At 44.1% G+C, this 18,638-nt stretch overlaps 1 protein-coding gene across 6 annotated transcripts in view; it reads left to right on the forward strand.

Annotated features, from left to right (window-relative positions):
- ASCC2 (activating signal cointegrator 1 complex subunit 2) overlaps nucleotides 1-5,994 on the forward strand; it is an 85,607-nt gene extending 79,613 nt beyond the window's left edge. For all 6 annotated transcript variants that reach the window (XM_056528688.1, XM_056528693.1, XM_056528691.1 and 3 more), the window contains exons 16-19: nucleotides 2,816-3,013; nucleotides 3,175-3,268; nucleotides 3,707-3,786; nucleotides 5,116-5,994. In XM_056528688.1, the coding sequence (XP_056384663.1) occupies nucleotides 2,816-3,013; nucleotides 3,175-3,268; nucleotides 3,707-3,786; nucleotides 5,116-5,290 (547 nt within the window). In that variant the 3' untranslated portion in view covers nucleotides 5,291-5,994. The remainder of the gene's footprint in view (nucleotides 1-2,815; nucleotides 3,014-3,174; nucleotides 3,269-3,706; nucleotides 3,787-5,115) is intronic.
- The last annotated feature ends 12,644 nt before the right edge of the window (nucleotides 5,995-18,638 follow it).

Raw genomic sequence — 18,638 nt, forward strand, 5'->3', positions numbered from 1 at the left:
GGATCGGTGGGTATAAGTGTCTCTAATCCTTTTTGTGAGTCCTTTGGGAAGGATTGAATCAATTTTCTTAGTTCCATGGTGTATTCTTTGGTGGGGTCTTCTGTCAGTTTCTTGTAGTATGTAGTGTCTAACATCCCACACTGAGATGGAATTGAGACCTGCTCACTGTTCCTCTCCTCCCAGACCCACAACCAGAAATACAGCCCTCAGATCATCACCAAACTTATAGAATTCATTCTCACACACAACTTCTTCAGCTTCAACAGTGAAATATACCTACAGATGATGGGAACTGCTATGGGGACCAGGATGGCACCACAATATGCCAATCTGTTCATGGCTGACCTTGAAGAGCGATTCCTGAATACCCAAATTCACAAACTCTACAGATACATTGATGATATTTTTATTGTTTGGACTGAAGGAGAGGATAAACTCAAACAATTTCATGATGCCTTCAACACATTTAATCAATCCATCAAACTCAAAATGGACTTCTCTACAGAAAGTGTAAACTTTCTGGACATCACTGTAACTATAAACAAGGACACAATACAGACATCTGTATACAGAAAACCCACAGACTGATCCAGCTATCTACACCATTCAAGTTCCCATCCATCCCACACAAAGAAAGGCTTCATATACAGCCAAGCCATCAGGTACCACCGCATCTGCTCTAACCCTGATGACAGAGACACACATCTACAAAAGCTAGCTGAGAAATTTAAACAAAAAGGTTACAAACCAAGGACCATCCATAAGAAAATCCACTCTGCTCTTCAAATACCACGTGAACACCTGCTGCAATACAGAGAGAAAAAAAACTCATCACGCATACCACTGGTAACCACATACAATCCCACCCTTGAGGAAATACGCAAAATCATCAGGGACCTGCAGCCAATACTAGCAGAAGATGAGGTGTTAAAGCAAATCTTTCCTGAACCACCCATCTTGGCCTTCAGACAACCACCCAAATTAAAACAAAAGCTGGTCAATAGGAAACTACCCACAGAAACATCAGATACAGACAATGGCACCAAACCCTGCCCCAAAGAGCGCTGTAAACTCTGTCAACACATCTGCACATATTCTGAGGCCTCCCACAACAACAAGACATACAACATCAAAGGACAAGACTCCTGCACCACAGAGACTGTAGTCTACATGATACAATGCACCAAGTGTGACCTGGGATGTTACATTGGTGAGACCAGTCAGCCACTCAATAAAAGGATGAACCTCCACAGATCGTCCATCAACAACCATAGAGAAAAGGACTATTGCACCCCAGTTGGATACCATTTCACCCAAACAGGTCACACCCTACAGGACCTCAAAATCAAGATCCTGAAAGGAAACTTCAAGAACACCCAGAAAAGAAAGACATTTGAAGCCAAAATGATAGTTTTTTTTTTTATGACTCCAAGAACAGAGGACTTAATGTGGATTTAAGCTTCTTATCCCATTATCAAAATTTCCTATAACCTTTGCTAAACTGTCTTCCCTCTCCCTGCTCTAACACCATGTCCTTTCTCCTCTGTCCAGCGTAATCACCATTCTCACCTCTGCTCTCCAGCCCCCCCCCCCCCACCCCTCATCCTTATCTGTAGCCTATCATCCTATAGCTATACAATTTATGGCCCAACTTAATGTCCATTAATGTTGTTTTAACCCCTACATATTTTGTGAGATAGAACGTGTGTTTTACCCTTGTGAGCTCAGAAATGCTTATGACTTGATAAAGGGAAGAATCCCGAAAGCTTGTCTTTACAAAATCTTGTTAGTCCAATAAAAAAGGTATTACAAGATACTGCAACTACCGATTATTTTGCTTTTTGCATCACTGGACTAATACGGCCATTCCTAACTAATATATCTATATCTATATATATATCTCTATCTATCTCTATATCTATCTATATCTATCTATCTATATATCTATATCTATCTATATATCTATATCTATATATCTATATCTATATATCTATATCTATATATCTATCTATATCTATCTATCTATATCTATCTCTCTATATCTATCTCTCTATATCTATCTCTCTATATCTATCTCTCTATATCTATCTCTCTATATCTATCTCTCTATATCTATCTCTCTATATCTATCTCTCTATATCTATCTCTCTATATATCTATATATCTATATATCTATATCTATATATCTATATCTATATATCTATATCTATATATCTATATCTATATATCTATATCTATATATCTATATTTATAATAAAAAAAGCAGGGTGGGCTGCACCTCAAAGGTGTGTGGAGGTAGGTGCACGCAGCGGCTGGTCCCAGGTCCCGGGTCCGTATCGCTAGAAGAACAGATTTGCTGCAGCACACAGAGTAGTGACAAGTGGTTTATTTCATTCCAATTGCTACGTTTCAACCGCACATGCAGCCTTTTTCAAGCACAAGTGAACAGTGACCATAGGACAAGTTATATGTGGTGTTCAATAAAACATCAATTACATAATTAAGTGTAACAAATATAAAAAAAAGTTTTTTTATATTTGTTACACTTAATTATGTAATTGATGTTTTATTGAACACCACATATAACTTGTCCTATGGTCACTGTTCACTTGTGCTTGAAAAGGGCCGCATGTGCGGTTGAAACGTAGCAATTGGAATGAAATAAACCACTTGTCACTACTCTGTGTGCTGCAGCAAATCTGTTCTTATATATATATAATAATAATATAATACTTTTGTTGTTTAGTTCTTGTAGTGGTGACCTATAATCATTTATTCATGGCAGTATGCTTAACTCGGCTTTATCCCTATGCAGGAAACAAGAACCAGCATCACAGATACTATCAGATAAGAGCGTTATATATGCACAGAAAGAGCGCTATGCTGCCTATAGCATGGTCTCTGAAGAACACACTGCAGATGGTGACTATGATGATGAGTATGATGATACATATGATGGGAACCAGGTTGGAGCAAATGATGCAGACTCTGATGATGAGCTTATTAGCCGCAGGTCAGTACTGTCAGATGTATGTAAGCATCTTCCCATGTGCCATTTCATTTTTCCACCTCTTACTTTTCTGTATGTTTTCTTATGATTGTGCTGTGCTACATGTTAAGTAACCCTACACCTAACTGCATCAGGTTAATATTTTCTGTTATGTTTTACCTTAGGCCCTTTACTATTCCTCGAGTGCTCATGTCTCAAAGACGAGAAGAGGGAGAAGAGGAGTTTGAAGAGGAAGACACCAAAGAGGAAACTGTCAGGGTATTACTAAGTTGATGACATTTACTTTATCCAAGTTTAGTCTTGGCATATGAGCAGTCTACAATAATAATAGCTGCAACAGAAGTTGCAAGATCTATAAATTTACATAGACTTAACCAGCATTGAAGCTCCATATCTGCACAGTGCCGCAGTGGACATGAGTCTGTATTTTCATCCTTCCAGTATAAATATAAAAGGGATATGACAAACATAGTAAGGCCACTTTTTGTCATCCAACCTTTATATGTACATTGGTACTCAAGTACCTCGTAGAGGTTTCATGACAAGTATTATGTGTGCACAATTATGTTACTGAGAGACAATGTCATCATGGTACACAATCACCTCTCTTTCACTTTTTTACATATAGCTAATTTGCATATTCTTCTCATGTTCTGCATTTTCTGACTATGTAACCAGCATTATGTTTTCCAACAGCCTGATCACTTTGTGCAAGACCCTGCAGTACTGAGAGAACGGGCTGAAGCAAGAAGAGCAAGTTATTTGGCAAGAAAAGGGTAAGCTTTAAAGATTGTGCCATTGTCTTCTTGGCTTTGTCTTTGTGGTACAGCTTGGTGCTCTTTTGAGGACGATACAGTGCATCCAGATTCCTTAAATGACAATTCCTGACCATGTATTGTATTGGAGTATATTGATGTCCTAGCATGAAGTCTCTTGTTCAGGATCATTTTCTATTAGTTTCAGAGTACAGCAGCTTTTGGGGCCAAATTAAGATTGCCTACGGCATAGATCTGAATAAGAAAGCGGAGGACAATTAATACCTCCACACCATGACTACTAGCATTACCACCACAGAGTGACTGGATAATGCCACCATAAATAATGTTACTGACTAAATCCAAGTATTGCCAATAAAACCTGTATAGACAGGACAAATACTATTCCCACACCATGATCATTTCCATCACACAATGACTAATACCACCATGCTCTTAAAAAAAAAAAAAAAAAAATTAATAAATAAATAAAAAAGCCTGTCATTGCATACAGTTAGTAAACAAAGGTTTGGCTCCAATCTTCACCCTTCACTTTTTCACAATAGGGACTAGCCGTCGGGGTTACTGGCAAAGAATCTAATCGGCAAGAGAAGAAGGAATTGTCTAGCAGCAGCAAGTCAGGTGCAGGTTAGGTTTTTTAAATTAAATTCACATGAGTATGGTACAGTGAGAGATAACATGTTTTGAGTCTTTTCGACCCTTAGTCCTAGCTAAGGGGTTGCAAAGATCTGAAATTTATTTCTATCTGTCTCAGTACAGTACGTATGTGGATTTAATAAAGGACCTGCTTCTCACTTGCTGCTGGACCTTCTTTTCTTGCAGATTTACATACAGTTACATCCAGTGACTCACAGGTGATGTCACATACGACCCAAAAAGAGAAGACATCTTCTCTGATGAGTCGTTGGCTTTTTTTTTTTTTATTATCCATCCACCCCAGGCCACTCTGATGACTTCTCCAGGCCACAACTTGTCTCTTGTTAGGCCCCCCTCTGTAGTTAAGCCCCAATAGTATATGGCCACTTCTTCTTTACTCACCTGCTTCTGCCTCCCCCACGGCTTGTGCCTGTTGGGTGGGGAAGGTGGACGGAGCAATAAATATCCTGGCTTAGGGTTGGCTGATGCTCAGCTAGTTAGGGCCAGGGTTTATTTTAGCTCTGCTCTCCAGGATCATCTAATGACCCAAAAAAGTAGGGAGACAAGTCACCTGTGCCGGAGCCTGATCCATGAAATAAGCTCCTTTTTGAAATGTTATTGTTCCATGGAGACAATACATGTAGTAGTATATCTAAAGTTACACATTTTACACCTTTTTTATTTTTTTCCCAGCATTCGACATGACAACAGCTCAGCTGTAGGTGGAACAGCTCGGGGCCAGGGACAGAGTCGGGAAACAGTACAAGAGCGCCGAAAGAAAGAAGCAAACAAAGGAATCCGAGCAAATCACAACCGCAGGGTCATGGCAGATCGAAAGAGGAACAAAGGAATGATACCACCATTATAGTGGCGTTGTTTTTTTTATATATAATATATATAGGAGCTGCTTCTTAGTGACTAAAGGCTGTTTCCTGTTGAGCAATAAATCGTTCATATTTTGCACAAAGAAACCTTTTTGAAAGGCTTTATTTTGAATTTCTAGTGCTCTTCTAATGTTTCTGTTTTTTTTTTGTCTCTGCCAGTGCTAAGCGCCCAGTGCTTGTTGAGAAATTGATCACACAGGAAACAGTACTGGTTGTGAGAGAATAGCCATCTTATAGTTAGTTAGATAGATAGTAGAGAACTTCAGGTGTCCATCAATTCAAAAGCATGGAACACTTCTCAGATTATAACCCATTTGCTTTTGGTGCTCTGTTCCCCAAGTGGACCAAAACAAACAGGACAAGCAAGGCTGCTTAAAAAAGTTAGATTGTATGCATATATATGTGTTACAGGTTGTCAGGGACAAAAAAAAAAGTAGGGGGAAAACTGCAAATTGCACCAATCTGCAGATGAAAGCTCAAAAAAATTTTATTTTATTTTTGTAAATTTTGAAAATTGCATACATAATTCCTCAATATTTTGGGTCAAAGCATTGTTGTATTCTGTAGGCATTTTGAACTGTTAACACTGCTGAACTCTGTTGTTTACACCAACAAAATGCTATTTTTTTCTCCATGGTCATGACATTACCACCGGAGAGAGTAATAGAATAAAAGGATGTACCCTCCTCTCCCTTCTCAGTGGTTCTGTGGGAATAGAAAGAAAAAGGACCGACGGATGGCGCCTTGTGTAATACCTTTAACAAGTGGTAGATGGGTGGGGGGCAACCCCACAGAGCTTTATAGGTGGCCGCTCACCTTAGAAGGAATATAAATGCACATGTAAACCCAGATAACATCGGGGTACCAATGGTGCGAGTAGAAAATAATAGACAGGATTACGGGTTTCGGGAGGAGCCCTCCCTTCCTCAGATCAGGGTGAGGTATTGTCAAAGGGTACTGGTTTATATAGCCCAAAAATGGATGCCAAAACAAAGGGGAGGGGTGTACAGTAGAGGGATAAAAACAAATGTGCCATAAAAAACAGTATTACAAAGCAACACATAACATGCTGACTATTCACACTCCGCAGCGGGCCACTTCCGGTCCACTGCGGTTCTACAGCTGTTGCCAACTGACATGTTTCTTTCAGCTATGCTGAATTCTTACGAGATATTGTACTGTATAATCTATTTATGTATACCTATGTTATGTGTTGCTTTGTAATACTGTTTTTTATGGCACATTTGTTTTTAACACTCTACTGTACACTGCTCCCCTTTATTTTGGCGCCCATTTTTGGGGCTATATAAACCTGTACCCTTTGGCAGTACCTCACGCTGATCTGAGGAAGGGAGGGCTCCTCCCGAAACACGTAATCCTGTCTTATTATTTTCTATCAATAAATTGTCCTGCTGAAGACTATTTAAACTACCTCTGGCATGCGCCTCATTCATCCATAAGAGTCTGCCACACCGTACTACAAGGGTTCTTTCTTCGCTTCCACACTACTCAGTGGTTTACTTGTCCCTAAAGGAAGCCTGAAGGATGCATGGGAGTCTCTACTGCCTTTTTCTTATTTTAAAATGTTCTTTATATTCTGACTGGGGGGTGGCTTGGATCCCTAAAGTGTTATGCAGCTTGATGGTCTGTACTAGGAGGGGGAGTGTTTGTTCAAGGCAGCGGAGCGTCACAGCCAGCTCGGGAGTTCGGGCGGGCAAAGTGCTGTCAGATGCTAGGTTCACAGGACATCAATCTTCATAAAAATTAGAGGCCTTGTCTATAAGCACCAGTGGTAAAAGCCCCAAGGGTGACACTGGCTGTTTCAGCTAACACCCAAAGCACGGTACCTTGAAAGGATACTGTAGGCCTGGGTGAGTGTATTTCCTTCTGTATCATTACGGTGGGTTTAATGGTAGTTATTGACTTCTTGTCTTAAGGAATTCTCCCCTAAAAAAGCAGTTAAAAAAATTTAAGAATAAGGAATGTAATATATGCCAGGAAAAGCTTTCCCCTGAATGAGTAGTTAACTTGTGCCCCATGTATTGGCAGACTGGTTCAATTTTTTTTTTTCAGTCTAAGATATGATCAAAAAGGAAAGTCAGAATTCCCTAAGGGGTATAACTAATAATCCTGATTAAGCTGATTTATCTGCAGCCCCTCCGACTTCAGTCAAAGGAGGGCGTTGTCAAAGCTGGCAACTATGCATAGAGCTAGGAGACTGACTGTTCTGGAACACTTTTTTGTTTTCAGTCGAAGAGACAGATGAACTTATTAAAGAGATCCACTCTGCTATGCATGTGGAGGGACAAAAAGAAACAAAGGGGGGGCATTCATTATTGTAGGTGTAAATGAAGCATTTTTCTACACTTTATTTTATTTTTTTGTGTGTGCTGGTAATGTGTAGGAGCACCAAATTTATTAAATGGTCACAGAGCATTTGATAAATTGTGTGCAGGTACACCAGGTTTCACTCTTCACATACACCAAAAAGCTAAGCTAAGTCTGGGTTGTTGTTGTGTAGAGACTTTCCAGTGGTTTTGCGCCTTAAGGCGCAGTTCATAAAACCCGTCCATATCATGCGTATTGCCAAAAACTGTGGATTACAACTCAAAATCAGCATAAATGTAAACCACACTTGCAACAAATATAGTTAGGAAAAAAAGGGAAAACACATTGATAAATGCCAGCAAAAGTCAATCAAGGATGTTATGTTTGAGGGATTAGACAGTTAAAATCTTAGTTTTTCCCTATCCATAAAATCTTTGGCGTAATCCAGAGTGAATGACAAAATCCTGATTGGTAAACTTTTGTCCCCATGGCTATAGTTACATAGTTACATAGTTAGTACGGTCGAAAAAAGACATATGTCCATCAAGTTCAACCAGGGAATTAAGGGGTAGGGATGGAGTATACTTTTAATGACAGAGAATTCTTAGAACGTCCTCCAAATCTGAAAATGTTCTTGGGCATTGTTCTTGACTCCAAGCTACACAAGTCTTTTTTTTTTTTTTTTTTTTTTTTAATATATAATCCTCAGTTTATGATCCAGAAGATTATGTAAATTTTTGATCTTTCACAGCAGAAATTCCAGTTACATTCTTCGGTTTTGCAACTGGAACTCTTAGATACCTGCATCGGGTCCCCAAAGGGTTTCAACGAAAACATTGTCTCAAAATAATCCTAACTCCCTAAAAATGGTGATTAAGGTTAAGTTTTCACTTGGGTTTTTTTGTGCGTTTTTCTAAAAAAAAAAAAAAAAAGTCAATGTCCTACATGGCGTTTTTTTCATTGAAAAAACACTGAAGCCAGATGTTAGCTGTAAATCATTGAGAAATCGCATAATTCTTTTTCCACTTTGCGTTTTTCAGTTTGGCGTTTTTTCACAAATTTTTTTGGCGTTTTACAGCTCCTTGGCGGTTTTGCAAAGTCGCAGTATGTTGAGGCTATGGCATTTTTTCCCTGAAACTGTGGCGTTTTTCTTCCATAGAAGTCTATCGGAGTAAAAATAAAAAAGCCAAGAGAAACAGCGGGAGTTTTAACTTTGACATTTTTGCAGGCGGTTTTTATTCTTTTTTGGACTTTAGCGATCCAAAAAAAAAATGATGGAAATACCTTTTTTAATAAAGTTTCGTAGGGTACCATTAAAAAATAAAGATACAGTAGTGATGGAAAAAAATTGTATTCAATGAAATTTTTTTTTTTTTATAATGACATTTTTATACATTTTTAAACAGGGATCAATTTATGTGGGCAGGCAGGGCACTGAAAATGTAGCAAACAATAATAAAAATGTAGTGTGTGTGTTTGTGTTCCATGATGGAAGTAGTAGTACCTGTACTAATTGACAGATCGCCCCGGGTGTCACTTCTGACACCCTTTGCGATCCTTCTGTATAATTTATAGATGCCGCCGGCCGCTCTTCTATGGTCCCCTGCACTGCTGTATATATATACCTATTCATATTTCCCGCAGAGAGCTGTGATTGGCCAGATGGTTCCAGCCAATCACAACTCTATGTGGGAAATATGAATAGTTGTATATATATGTCAGTGCAGGGGACCATAGAAGAGCGGCCGGCTACCCACATCTATACATTATACAGAAGGATCACAGCGGGTGTCAGGAGTGGCATCCACTGTGATCTGTCCTTAACTACAGGTACTACTGCTCTCAACATGGAGCACACTCTGCTCCATGGTGGGAGCTGTAGTACATGCATTAATAGACAGATCGCAAAAGGTGTCAGAAGTGACACTCTCACTGCGATCTGTCTAATTAATGCAGGTACTACAGCTCCCAGCATGGAACAGAGTGTGCTCCATGTTGGGAGCAGTAGTACCTGCAGTTAAGGAAAGATCACAGCGGGTGTCACTCCTGACACCCGCTGCAATCATCTTTCTCCCCTGAGATACGGAGCGGCTTTCTCCTGCGCTTGCATCTCTGCTCTGTACTCCGGCCACCATCCAGTGTACAGAGCAGAGATGCAAGCGCTGTATAGAGCCGCTTAGCATCTCTGCTATATTATGGATGATCACATCGGGTGTCAGGAGTGACACCTGGGGTGATCTGTATATTAGTACAGGAACTACTCCTCCCATCATGGAACAGTGTGTTCCATACTGAGAGTAGTAGCGCTACCTAAAAAAATATAAATAAATAAAGTGAAAAACACACACTACATTTTTATTATTGTCATATGCACTTTTAGTGCCCTGCCTGCCTACATAAATTTATTCGTTTAAAAATTAATTACAATTTTGTTATAAAAAAATATCACTACTGCACCTTTTTTGGTACCCAACAAATTTTGAAAAAACGTCAAAAGGGGCCAAAAATGCAACTTCCACTCTAAGGCAAAAAAAAAAACGCCAGAAAAACAACGCAAGAAAAAAATGGCAAACACAGGGAAATGCTGTGGCATTTTTTCTGGTGTTTTTTTCTTCCGTTTTTTTTAGGCCACAAAAGTGGAAACTTAGCCTAAGACCAGGCAGTGTTGGTAGGCCTCGATTAGAGGGTAGAGCAGCCTCTGTAGTGGCCCTTATCTACAAAAAAAAGCACAACAAAAAGTGTTTCCCTACTGTTATATATTCAGATTTTCTCTTGTGCAGAGACTCCTCAGCAGTACATCTCTAAGGGCCTCTGAACAGATGGGTAGACTATCCCTGTCAACCCAAAGTTTATCTGGGGGTAGTGGCTTCTAAATCTGTGTTTTAAAAGATCACAGTGTTATGGGGGATGCCACAAGTGGACAAAGAAAAGTCATCTGGTGAGAAACTTGTACACACTGTCTTCTGCAGAAAATCTTCTGGTGGTGGATGCCCTGTCACAAGAATTGGAAATCGAAGTTTGCTTATAGGTTTCCTTCACTAGTGTTGATCCCAAGGGTCATCAAAAAAATTGCTTCTTTCTTTTGGCCAAGATGAAGTGTAGTATCTGTTTTTATCAGTGTGAGAGACTGTTGAGGAAGAATTGCTGCAAAGCAAGGGGGCAGTGGTACCGGGGCGTTCTTAGGTTGGTGTATTGGCCAGGACGGCTGCCCTGATGAGACCTGCTCCCTCTAAGTCTGGTCATTGGGCCGTGGGGTGTATAGCCAAGGTACTTTTGTGCCTCAGGAAGTGTTGACCCTGAGGGGCAGTACTGCACCATACTCCACTTTTGGAACTCATTATTGGTATCCCGGCCTTCTGGCTAGGATCAGGGAAATTTATGTAGATCTGCAACAATCATTTATTTTGTCAGTCTTTTTTTTTTTTACTGTGACAAGTTTTGTGTCTATATGTTCACTTGGAGTTGCCCTTTTGGGTGTTGGTCTAGGGGAGTTGTGCATGGCCTCCTGGTTCCGCACCTCTCTGCAACCCCGCTTGTCTCTGCTTTGGCAGAGATGCCATCAGTATACTACTCCTTGGTTGCTACGCTGGTTATCACCTAGATTAATGCCTCTGAGCGATTGCATCTTTGAAATTCTGAATCCTCTACACAAGTTTTGGATGACAGGATTGTCTATAAAGGGGTTATCCAGCAATAGAAAGACTGTAGACAATAGAAAACAGTCCAAGTCAGAAGTGGATCCAGTAGGAAGAAGTATGTAATTCCTTTATATTTTCCATTTCTTTTGAATACACTTCTGGCATTGGCTGAAACTGCAGTGGCTGTATAAAAAAAAAAACTCCAGAAAAAAAAAACTGTTCGAAAAGCTAGCCTAACCCCAATCTGTTCAGCAGTTCCTGAGATATAACAATTTAGCAATATGCAAATGAACTAATTGAATAGATTGGTACAAGGAATAATGAGATTTTTTTGTACTCACCGTAATATCGCTATCGGCATGCCGCATTTAGGAAGCCCCTATGGTGCCAGGACAGCAAAAAAAAAAACACATGGCATACCATTTTGGAAACTAGACCCCTCGGGGAACGTAACAAGGGGTTAAGTGAACCTTTATACCCCACAGGTGTTTCACGACTTTTGCATATGTAAAAAAAAAAAATTTTTTTTTTTACCTAAAATGCTTCTTTTCCCAAAAATTTTACATTTTTAAAAAGGGTAAAAGCAGAAAATACCCCCCAAAATTTGTAACACAATTTCTCCCGAGTACGGCGATACCCCATATGTGACCCTAAACTGTTGCCTTGAAATACGACAGGGCTCCAAATTGACTTGCATAGGGGTGGACATAGGGGAATTCTACGCCAGTGATTCCCAAACCGGGTGCCTCCAGCTGTTGCAAAACTCCCAGCATGCCTGGACAGTCAACAGGTGTCCGACAATACTGGGAGTTGTTTTGCAACAGCTGGAGGCTCCGTTTTGGAAACCATGGCGTACCAGAAGTTTTTCATTTCTATTGGGGAGGGGGGCTGTGTAGGGGTATGTGTATATGTAGTGTTTTTTACTTTTTATTTTATTTTTTTGTTAGTGTAGTGTTTTTAGGGTACAGTCGCCTGGGCGGGGGGTTCACAGTAGTTTCTCGCTGGCAGTTTGAGCTGCGACAGAAAATTTGCCGCAGCTCAAACTTGCAGCCAGATACTTGCTGTAAACCTCCGCCCATGTGAGTGTACCCTGTACATTCACATTGGGGGGGGGACATCCAGCTGTTGCAAAACTACAACTCCCAGCATGCGCTGACAGACTGTACATGCTGAGAGTTTTAGTTTTGCAACAGCTGTAGGCACACTGGTTATGTATCACTGAGTTTGTGACCTAACTTGGTGTTTCAAAACCAGTGCGCCTTCAGCTGTTGCAAAACTACAACTCTCAGCAGTCACCGACAGCCAACGGGCATGCTGGGAGTTGTAGTTATGCAACCAGCAGATGCACCACTACAACTCCCAGCATGCATTTTAGCTGTTTGTGCAAGCTGGGAGTTGTAGTTATACAACAGCTGAAGGTACTTTTCCATAGAAAAAATGTGCCTCCAGCTGTTGCAAAACCATAAGTCCCAGCATGCCCATGCTGGGAGCTGTTGCTAAGCAACAGCAGGAGGCTGTCACTCACCTCCAACGATCCACGCCGGAAAGTCAGTCCCTCGTCGTCATCACCGCCGCCGCTGCTCCTGGGGCCCCGATCCCAACAGGGACGCCGGGGATCGGGGTCCCCAGCACCCGGGGTGCACGTCCCGCACCCGCTCACGTCCTCCAGAAGAGGGGCGGAGCGGGTTGCGGGAGTGACACCCGCAGCAGGCGCCCTGATTGGTCGGCCAGTAATCCGGCCGACGAATCAGGGCGATGGTGAGGTGGCACCAGTGCCACCTCACCCCTGCAGGCTCTGGCTGTTCGGGGCCGTCAGAGACGGCCCCGAACAGCCAGTAATTCCGGGTCACTGGAGACCCGATTGACCCGGAATTGCCGCAGATCACTGGACTGAATTGTCCAGCGATCTGCGGCGATCGCCGACATGGGGGGGGGCATAATGACCCCCCTGGGCGATATGCCGGGATGCCTGCTGAACGATTTCAGCAGGCATCCGGCTCCGGTCCCCAACTGGCTAGCGGTGGGGACCGGAATTCCCACGGGCGTATGGATACGCCCTTGGTCCTTAAGGACTTGGAATGCAGGGCGTATCCATACGCCCTATGTCCTGAAGAGGTTAATTGGGTGACACCTATACTGATGGGTATATGCTCTTGCCACTAGGAGGCGCAGACACTAGGAAAAGAAGTCTGCTCCTCTCTGGCAGGATATACCCGCCCACTGAAAGTGAGGTAATCAGTTTTGTCACAAAGCAGTAGGAGCAAACAACAAAGAAATATGTCTGAAGTACCCTAGAAAAGAATGCCAGATAAAAATAACCGGAAAAGAATATCCGGACGGTGCGGTGTCCCCCAATGAAGGCTATGAGAAAGAGATTTTACGGTGAGTACAAAAGAATCTCCTTTTCTCGGTCGCTCTTCATTGGGGGGACACCTATACTGATGGGACGTACCAAAGCAGTCCCCTAGGGTGGGAATAACAACCACTAGCGAAAGGGATTCAGTCCAGAGACTGAACCCACTTGTCTGTAAGGCGTGCAGAAGAGACTCCAGGCCAGAGAAAACCGAGGCCAGGAAACAGGGCTCCCAGAAGATCCCCCCCAGCCATGGAAATTGACTGGGCCGCTAAAGGAAGGGACGACTAGGAAGCTAGAGGGGTCGGAACCAGGTAGGAAATCAACTCGAAGGAACACAGAACCGGACAGAGGGCTAGACGATGGAAGGGAATAATGGCCAAGAAGAAGCTGAATGTCCAGAAAAGGGGCATCCCAGAACACCAGAGTGACAGACATGGTGAATGGAGATTCCTGAGTCACCTGGAAGATGGACACGGAAAAATAAACAGCCAAGAAAGGAGCGGAAAACCCTGAAAAAGAGTGTCCGGAACACCGGAGCGGCCGACATGGGAAATGGAGGTTCCCGAGTCTCCCGAAGACTTACACCCGAAGTGTAAAGAAACTCAACGCCCACAAAACGCTCCAGGTGACAAAGATCCATGCATAGACAGAAGAAGTGCGGTACAGAAAGACCGCCCCATAAATGAGATCACTAAGAAACACGAGCAGGACCGCTACACATGTTCGAGACCTCAACCATCACTAAGGCCCAAAGAACCAGGAGGGCCAACCTAGAAAAGTAGGCACGCCACAGCGTCCCAGGATAGTGGCCAAGACAAGGAGACAAACTGGTCCTGGGCCCCAGCGGACCAGAGCACTCCGAAGCAACAACCCGTCAGGACGGGAACGGAGTTGGAACAAAAGGGAACCCGGCTGGGACTCCCAGGCTCTGGGCACAGAAAGGTAACTATAGAAAACTATGGAGTCAGTGTAGCACTACTGACACCGTCAAGGGAAGGAGGAACACACCCTACCAGGGAGATTGTGCCGAGGGGGAGGACAGCAATGGCAGGACCCAAACGAGATACAGAGGCTTGACCAGCTGTCGCCTGTTAGAGGGGAGTGCCAGGGCTGCCTGAGCAGCAGTGGATAACCAAGAAACAGGAAGAGAGCTAGGCTGCAAAAGTGGGCAGTAAGCACACAGGCAGAGACAGTGAAAAGCTCTACTGAATGCTCTCAGTGGAAAAACAAGGGCCCAGACAGATATCCCACCTATAAAGTGGGAAGAGAGAGATGACTCCATCTCGGTAGTAGAAAGCGACCAGCGAAACAGTCCCACAAGTGGAGGGGAAGCTAGAGGTGTTGGAGATAAAACTCAGGCACTGACCATGCCAAGCACCCTGATCCCAATACCCCCATGGAAGGAGGATTGTCAAAGTGCACCAGGCACTGTAGAAGAAGGTACAAGCCGCCCTGCGGCAATGGACAAAATACTGGGTGGACGAAGCCCCCAGGAACTCTGCGAGAACATATGGAGGAGCCAATCTGTATCCCCAGAAGGATCAGAATCCTGGACACTGGAGCTGGGCAAAGATATTACTACAAATGCAAGGAAGAAGCGTGCACACACAGCAACCAACAGCATTGAGAGGAACACCAATGGGCACCAATGGAGCCAGTCTAGTCATGTGTAAGGCAACTGAGCAGGTGCCTGAGCCACCCTGCACAGGACTCCAGGAAGGCATAAGGGGAGGTGCTAAACTGTCTGTGACGCCCCACCAGGCCCCATGCCAGAACTGAGGTACTCAACCACCGCAGACCTGTAGAAACAAGATTACAGGAAGGTCCAAAAGGTACACCCCACCAACAGAAAAGAAAAGTAGGTTCTACCCGTGCCAAGGGACCTAACATACATAAGGACACAGACATGGATACCTCTCGAGAGTAGTGAGGAACCAAGATTGCAGACACGAAAGGAATCGCACACATCCAAGTCCGCAGTATGAAAGACAGGCTCAGCAACCAATGGTGTGTCACAGCTATGCCCATAGCAGACCAACGAGGCACTCTTAGAAAGGGGAACAGAGTGCTGTAGTTGCCTTGAAAAGCCATGGAACCTGTAGGAAACACCCACACCCCATTTCATAATGGTGCCCCACACCAGGACTGCTGTCGCAGATGCAAGAGATGAAGGAGATTTGTGGGGCAGGAAACAGGCAGAGACAGTCTGAATGGTATAACAAGTTCAATGAACAGAGACACACTTCGTTGAACTTCACATGGAAAGACAGTCACCGGGATGCAGTGACGGGAGCAGCAGGAAAGGGGGAGGTGACCTGATTGATTAGAAACCCTGCAGACACAGTCTGACTATATGGCATAGGGACCATGGCCACACCTGGTCCCACAGTCAGAACCACACATTGAAAGTAGGTTACCAGCCTTCAGCCATGAGAACGGCAGACATGCAGAGAGGGACCTGGTAAAGCAGGTAACCATGCAAACCAATATGTGGTGTATTGCATAGGGCACATGGAGTAACATGGGTTGACTCACTCAGAACTACACCTCGGCAGTGGGATACCTGAACTTACATCCACGGTGTGGGAAGTGTATGGTAGTTGACCCGACATAGCAGTAAATCATAACTGACCGGATTCCTGAACGCACAGGATCCCTCCTTCTATCTCTTCGACAGAAAGTGAAGTACCAGAGTGTGGCCGATCCCATGGGCTACCTGGTGGTGCCGGAGACCATGCAGACGAGGTCTGGCTGACTAGCATCATCCATATGCACTTGCAGGAACCCTCTTCCATAGTCCTCCCACGCAGAAAGGTACGGGAAAACAATGCCAAGCACGTGGCAGCGCAGTGGATAATATCCCCATCACCCTGGAAGATCAGGGGAGGTAAAGGAGCCCTGGACTGTATCCCTTTTGCCCTGAAAAGGGTCAATAGGACATGTAGGGTCACTTCTTTGGACACTGCGCCATAGCACTAGGACCATAACTCCTGAAGGGCAACCTAGAGGTGTAGGAGACCATGAAGACCACTGTCCAGCTTACTGGCACAGGGTCCCCTTGTACCTATAACAACACCCTTCTGGACTCCTCACATTAGAAGAGGGGTACAGGAAATCCAGCCAAGTACGCGGCAACCCCATTATGGGAGACCGGTGGCAGCAGAAACCGAGCAGACAACAGTCTGGCTTATTCAATAGAGAACACCCCCAGGCGCTGGTGCCCTATTGTCGCATATAAAGGGGCTGAGAGGCCTGGGGCAATGTATGGTATCCCCGCCCTCCTGGGAGATCAGGGGAGGCTAAGAAGCCATGGATTGTATCCCCGTCACCCTGCACAAAATCCATTGTACACGCCAGGTCACTCCTTCGGACACCACTTGTTAGCAGTGGGGAGCCGTAATTCCAGCCGTGGATGCGGCAGCCTTGTGATGAGTGACTGGGGCAGAGGAAACCATGCAGACCACTGTCTGTGGTATCGGGTCCAGTCCATGTACGAACACATGCTTGAAGTGTGTGTGTGTCCAGCATACTAGCCATAGATTCCGAAGACCTATAAAAAGGACCTGTGGGTGAAAATTTATGCCACTGCGGTTTCCCAGCACCCTCCCTGGAATAAAGACCACAAAGCAGACACTTGATGTCTAAAGACAAGAGAACAAAACACCTAGGAAAGGCCCTCAGCTCGGGTCAAGGATGCAAATGCATCTGCAGGGGCATCCCACTGGTATCTCGCCCTGGGGAAGGGGCTGGAATGCGGCTGTGGGTGCAGCAGACATCTCATGGCAGAAATGTCACGCACAATATCCCTGACCTGGCAAAGAGACATATGCCTCTTCAAGTGTTAAAACAGGGTGGCAGAAGCAAATATGAAAGCGACCCCCAAAAATAAAATTTTATATATGGTCCCCAGGCCAGAAACCCAGCAAGATTAAACCGATAAAAAGCGGACATCAAAAAACTGAAATAGCTGTCTGCTACCACAAGGGACCAAAAAGTAGGGGCTGCAATCTACTGAATGGCCACAAGAGGGGGGGGGGGGGTTAGAACATTGACTGAGAAACTAAAGATTTTTTTTTTTGTAAATAAAAAGAGCACAGGAAGCAGTGCGCTGCACAGGGACCCCGAGGCCAGAACCCTCCGGACCCCCAGGAGAGAGAGAGGCCGAGAACTGCCAACGGAATACCCCCGACCCCCACAGTGTAGCAGGGAGCAGCAGATATCATGCGCGCTGCGGAGAGATGCTGGAGCCGAATGGCAGGTGGGGGGAGAGAGGATGTTTGACATACTCACCAACAGACTCCCATCTTCTCATACTCACCCAGGCATCTTCAACCTGCTTATGGCCACGCTGCATCATACCAGGCTAAGTATAGCGAGGTGAGCAGGGGCAGTGCGGGACCCAGACCCAGGGTACAACCTCCAGGTGCTGGCCGTTTGTGAGAAGGGGTTGACAGTACATACTCTATGTCTGTGCCCCCTTGTCGCATATGGGGGAACAGGTAGCGTCATGCTCCTGAACCCCCACCTGAAAAAGGTAAACAAAACGGAGGGAAAAAACAGCCAACTAAACAGCCCTTACTAGAAAATAAAAAAAATTAAAAAGACCAGGTCGGGGGGAGTTTCCAGTCCTGTGTCTTGCCTCCTACTGACACTAGCTAAAACTGATTACCTCACTTCCAATGGGCGGCTATATCCTGCCAGGGAGGAGCAGACTTCTTTTCCTAGTGTCAGTGCCTCCTAGTGGCAAGAGCATCCCCCCAATGAAGTGTTTTACTCAAGACCACCCACACTAACCATTTTTCGATTCAGGTTAGTAGGGTTGATCCATCTGTCAGTTTCACTCTTAGCCCAATGTAGGCTACCTGTGAACTAGTGAACAGCAGAAATCATAGGGCCATTTACCTATTGCAGACCCACAGGGTCTCAATCTTTCCTTTTATAAGGGTCACTCATTCATGATCTGTTAGTTGTTGGCTTTGTATTTCATGAGTGAAAAGAGTGGTTTACAGA

The sequence above is a fragment of the Hyla sarda genome, chromosome 1 (genome assembly GCF_029499605.1).
Source record: "Hyla sarda isolate aHylSar1 chromosome 1, aHylSar1.hap1, whole genome shotgun sequence".
In the NCBI taxonomy this organism is placed as follows: Eukaryota; Metazoa; Chordata; class Amphibia; order Anura; family Hylidae; genus Hyla; species Hyla sarda.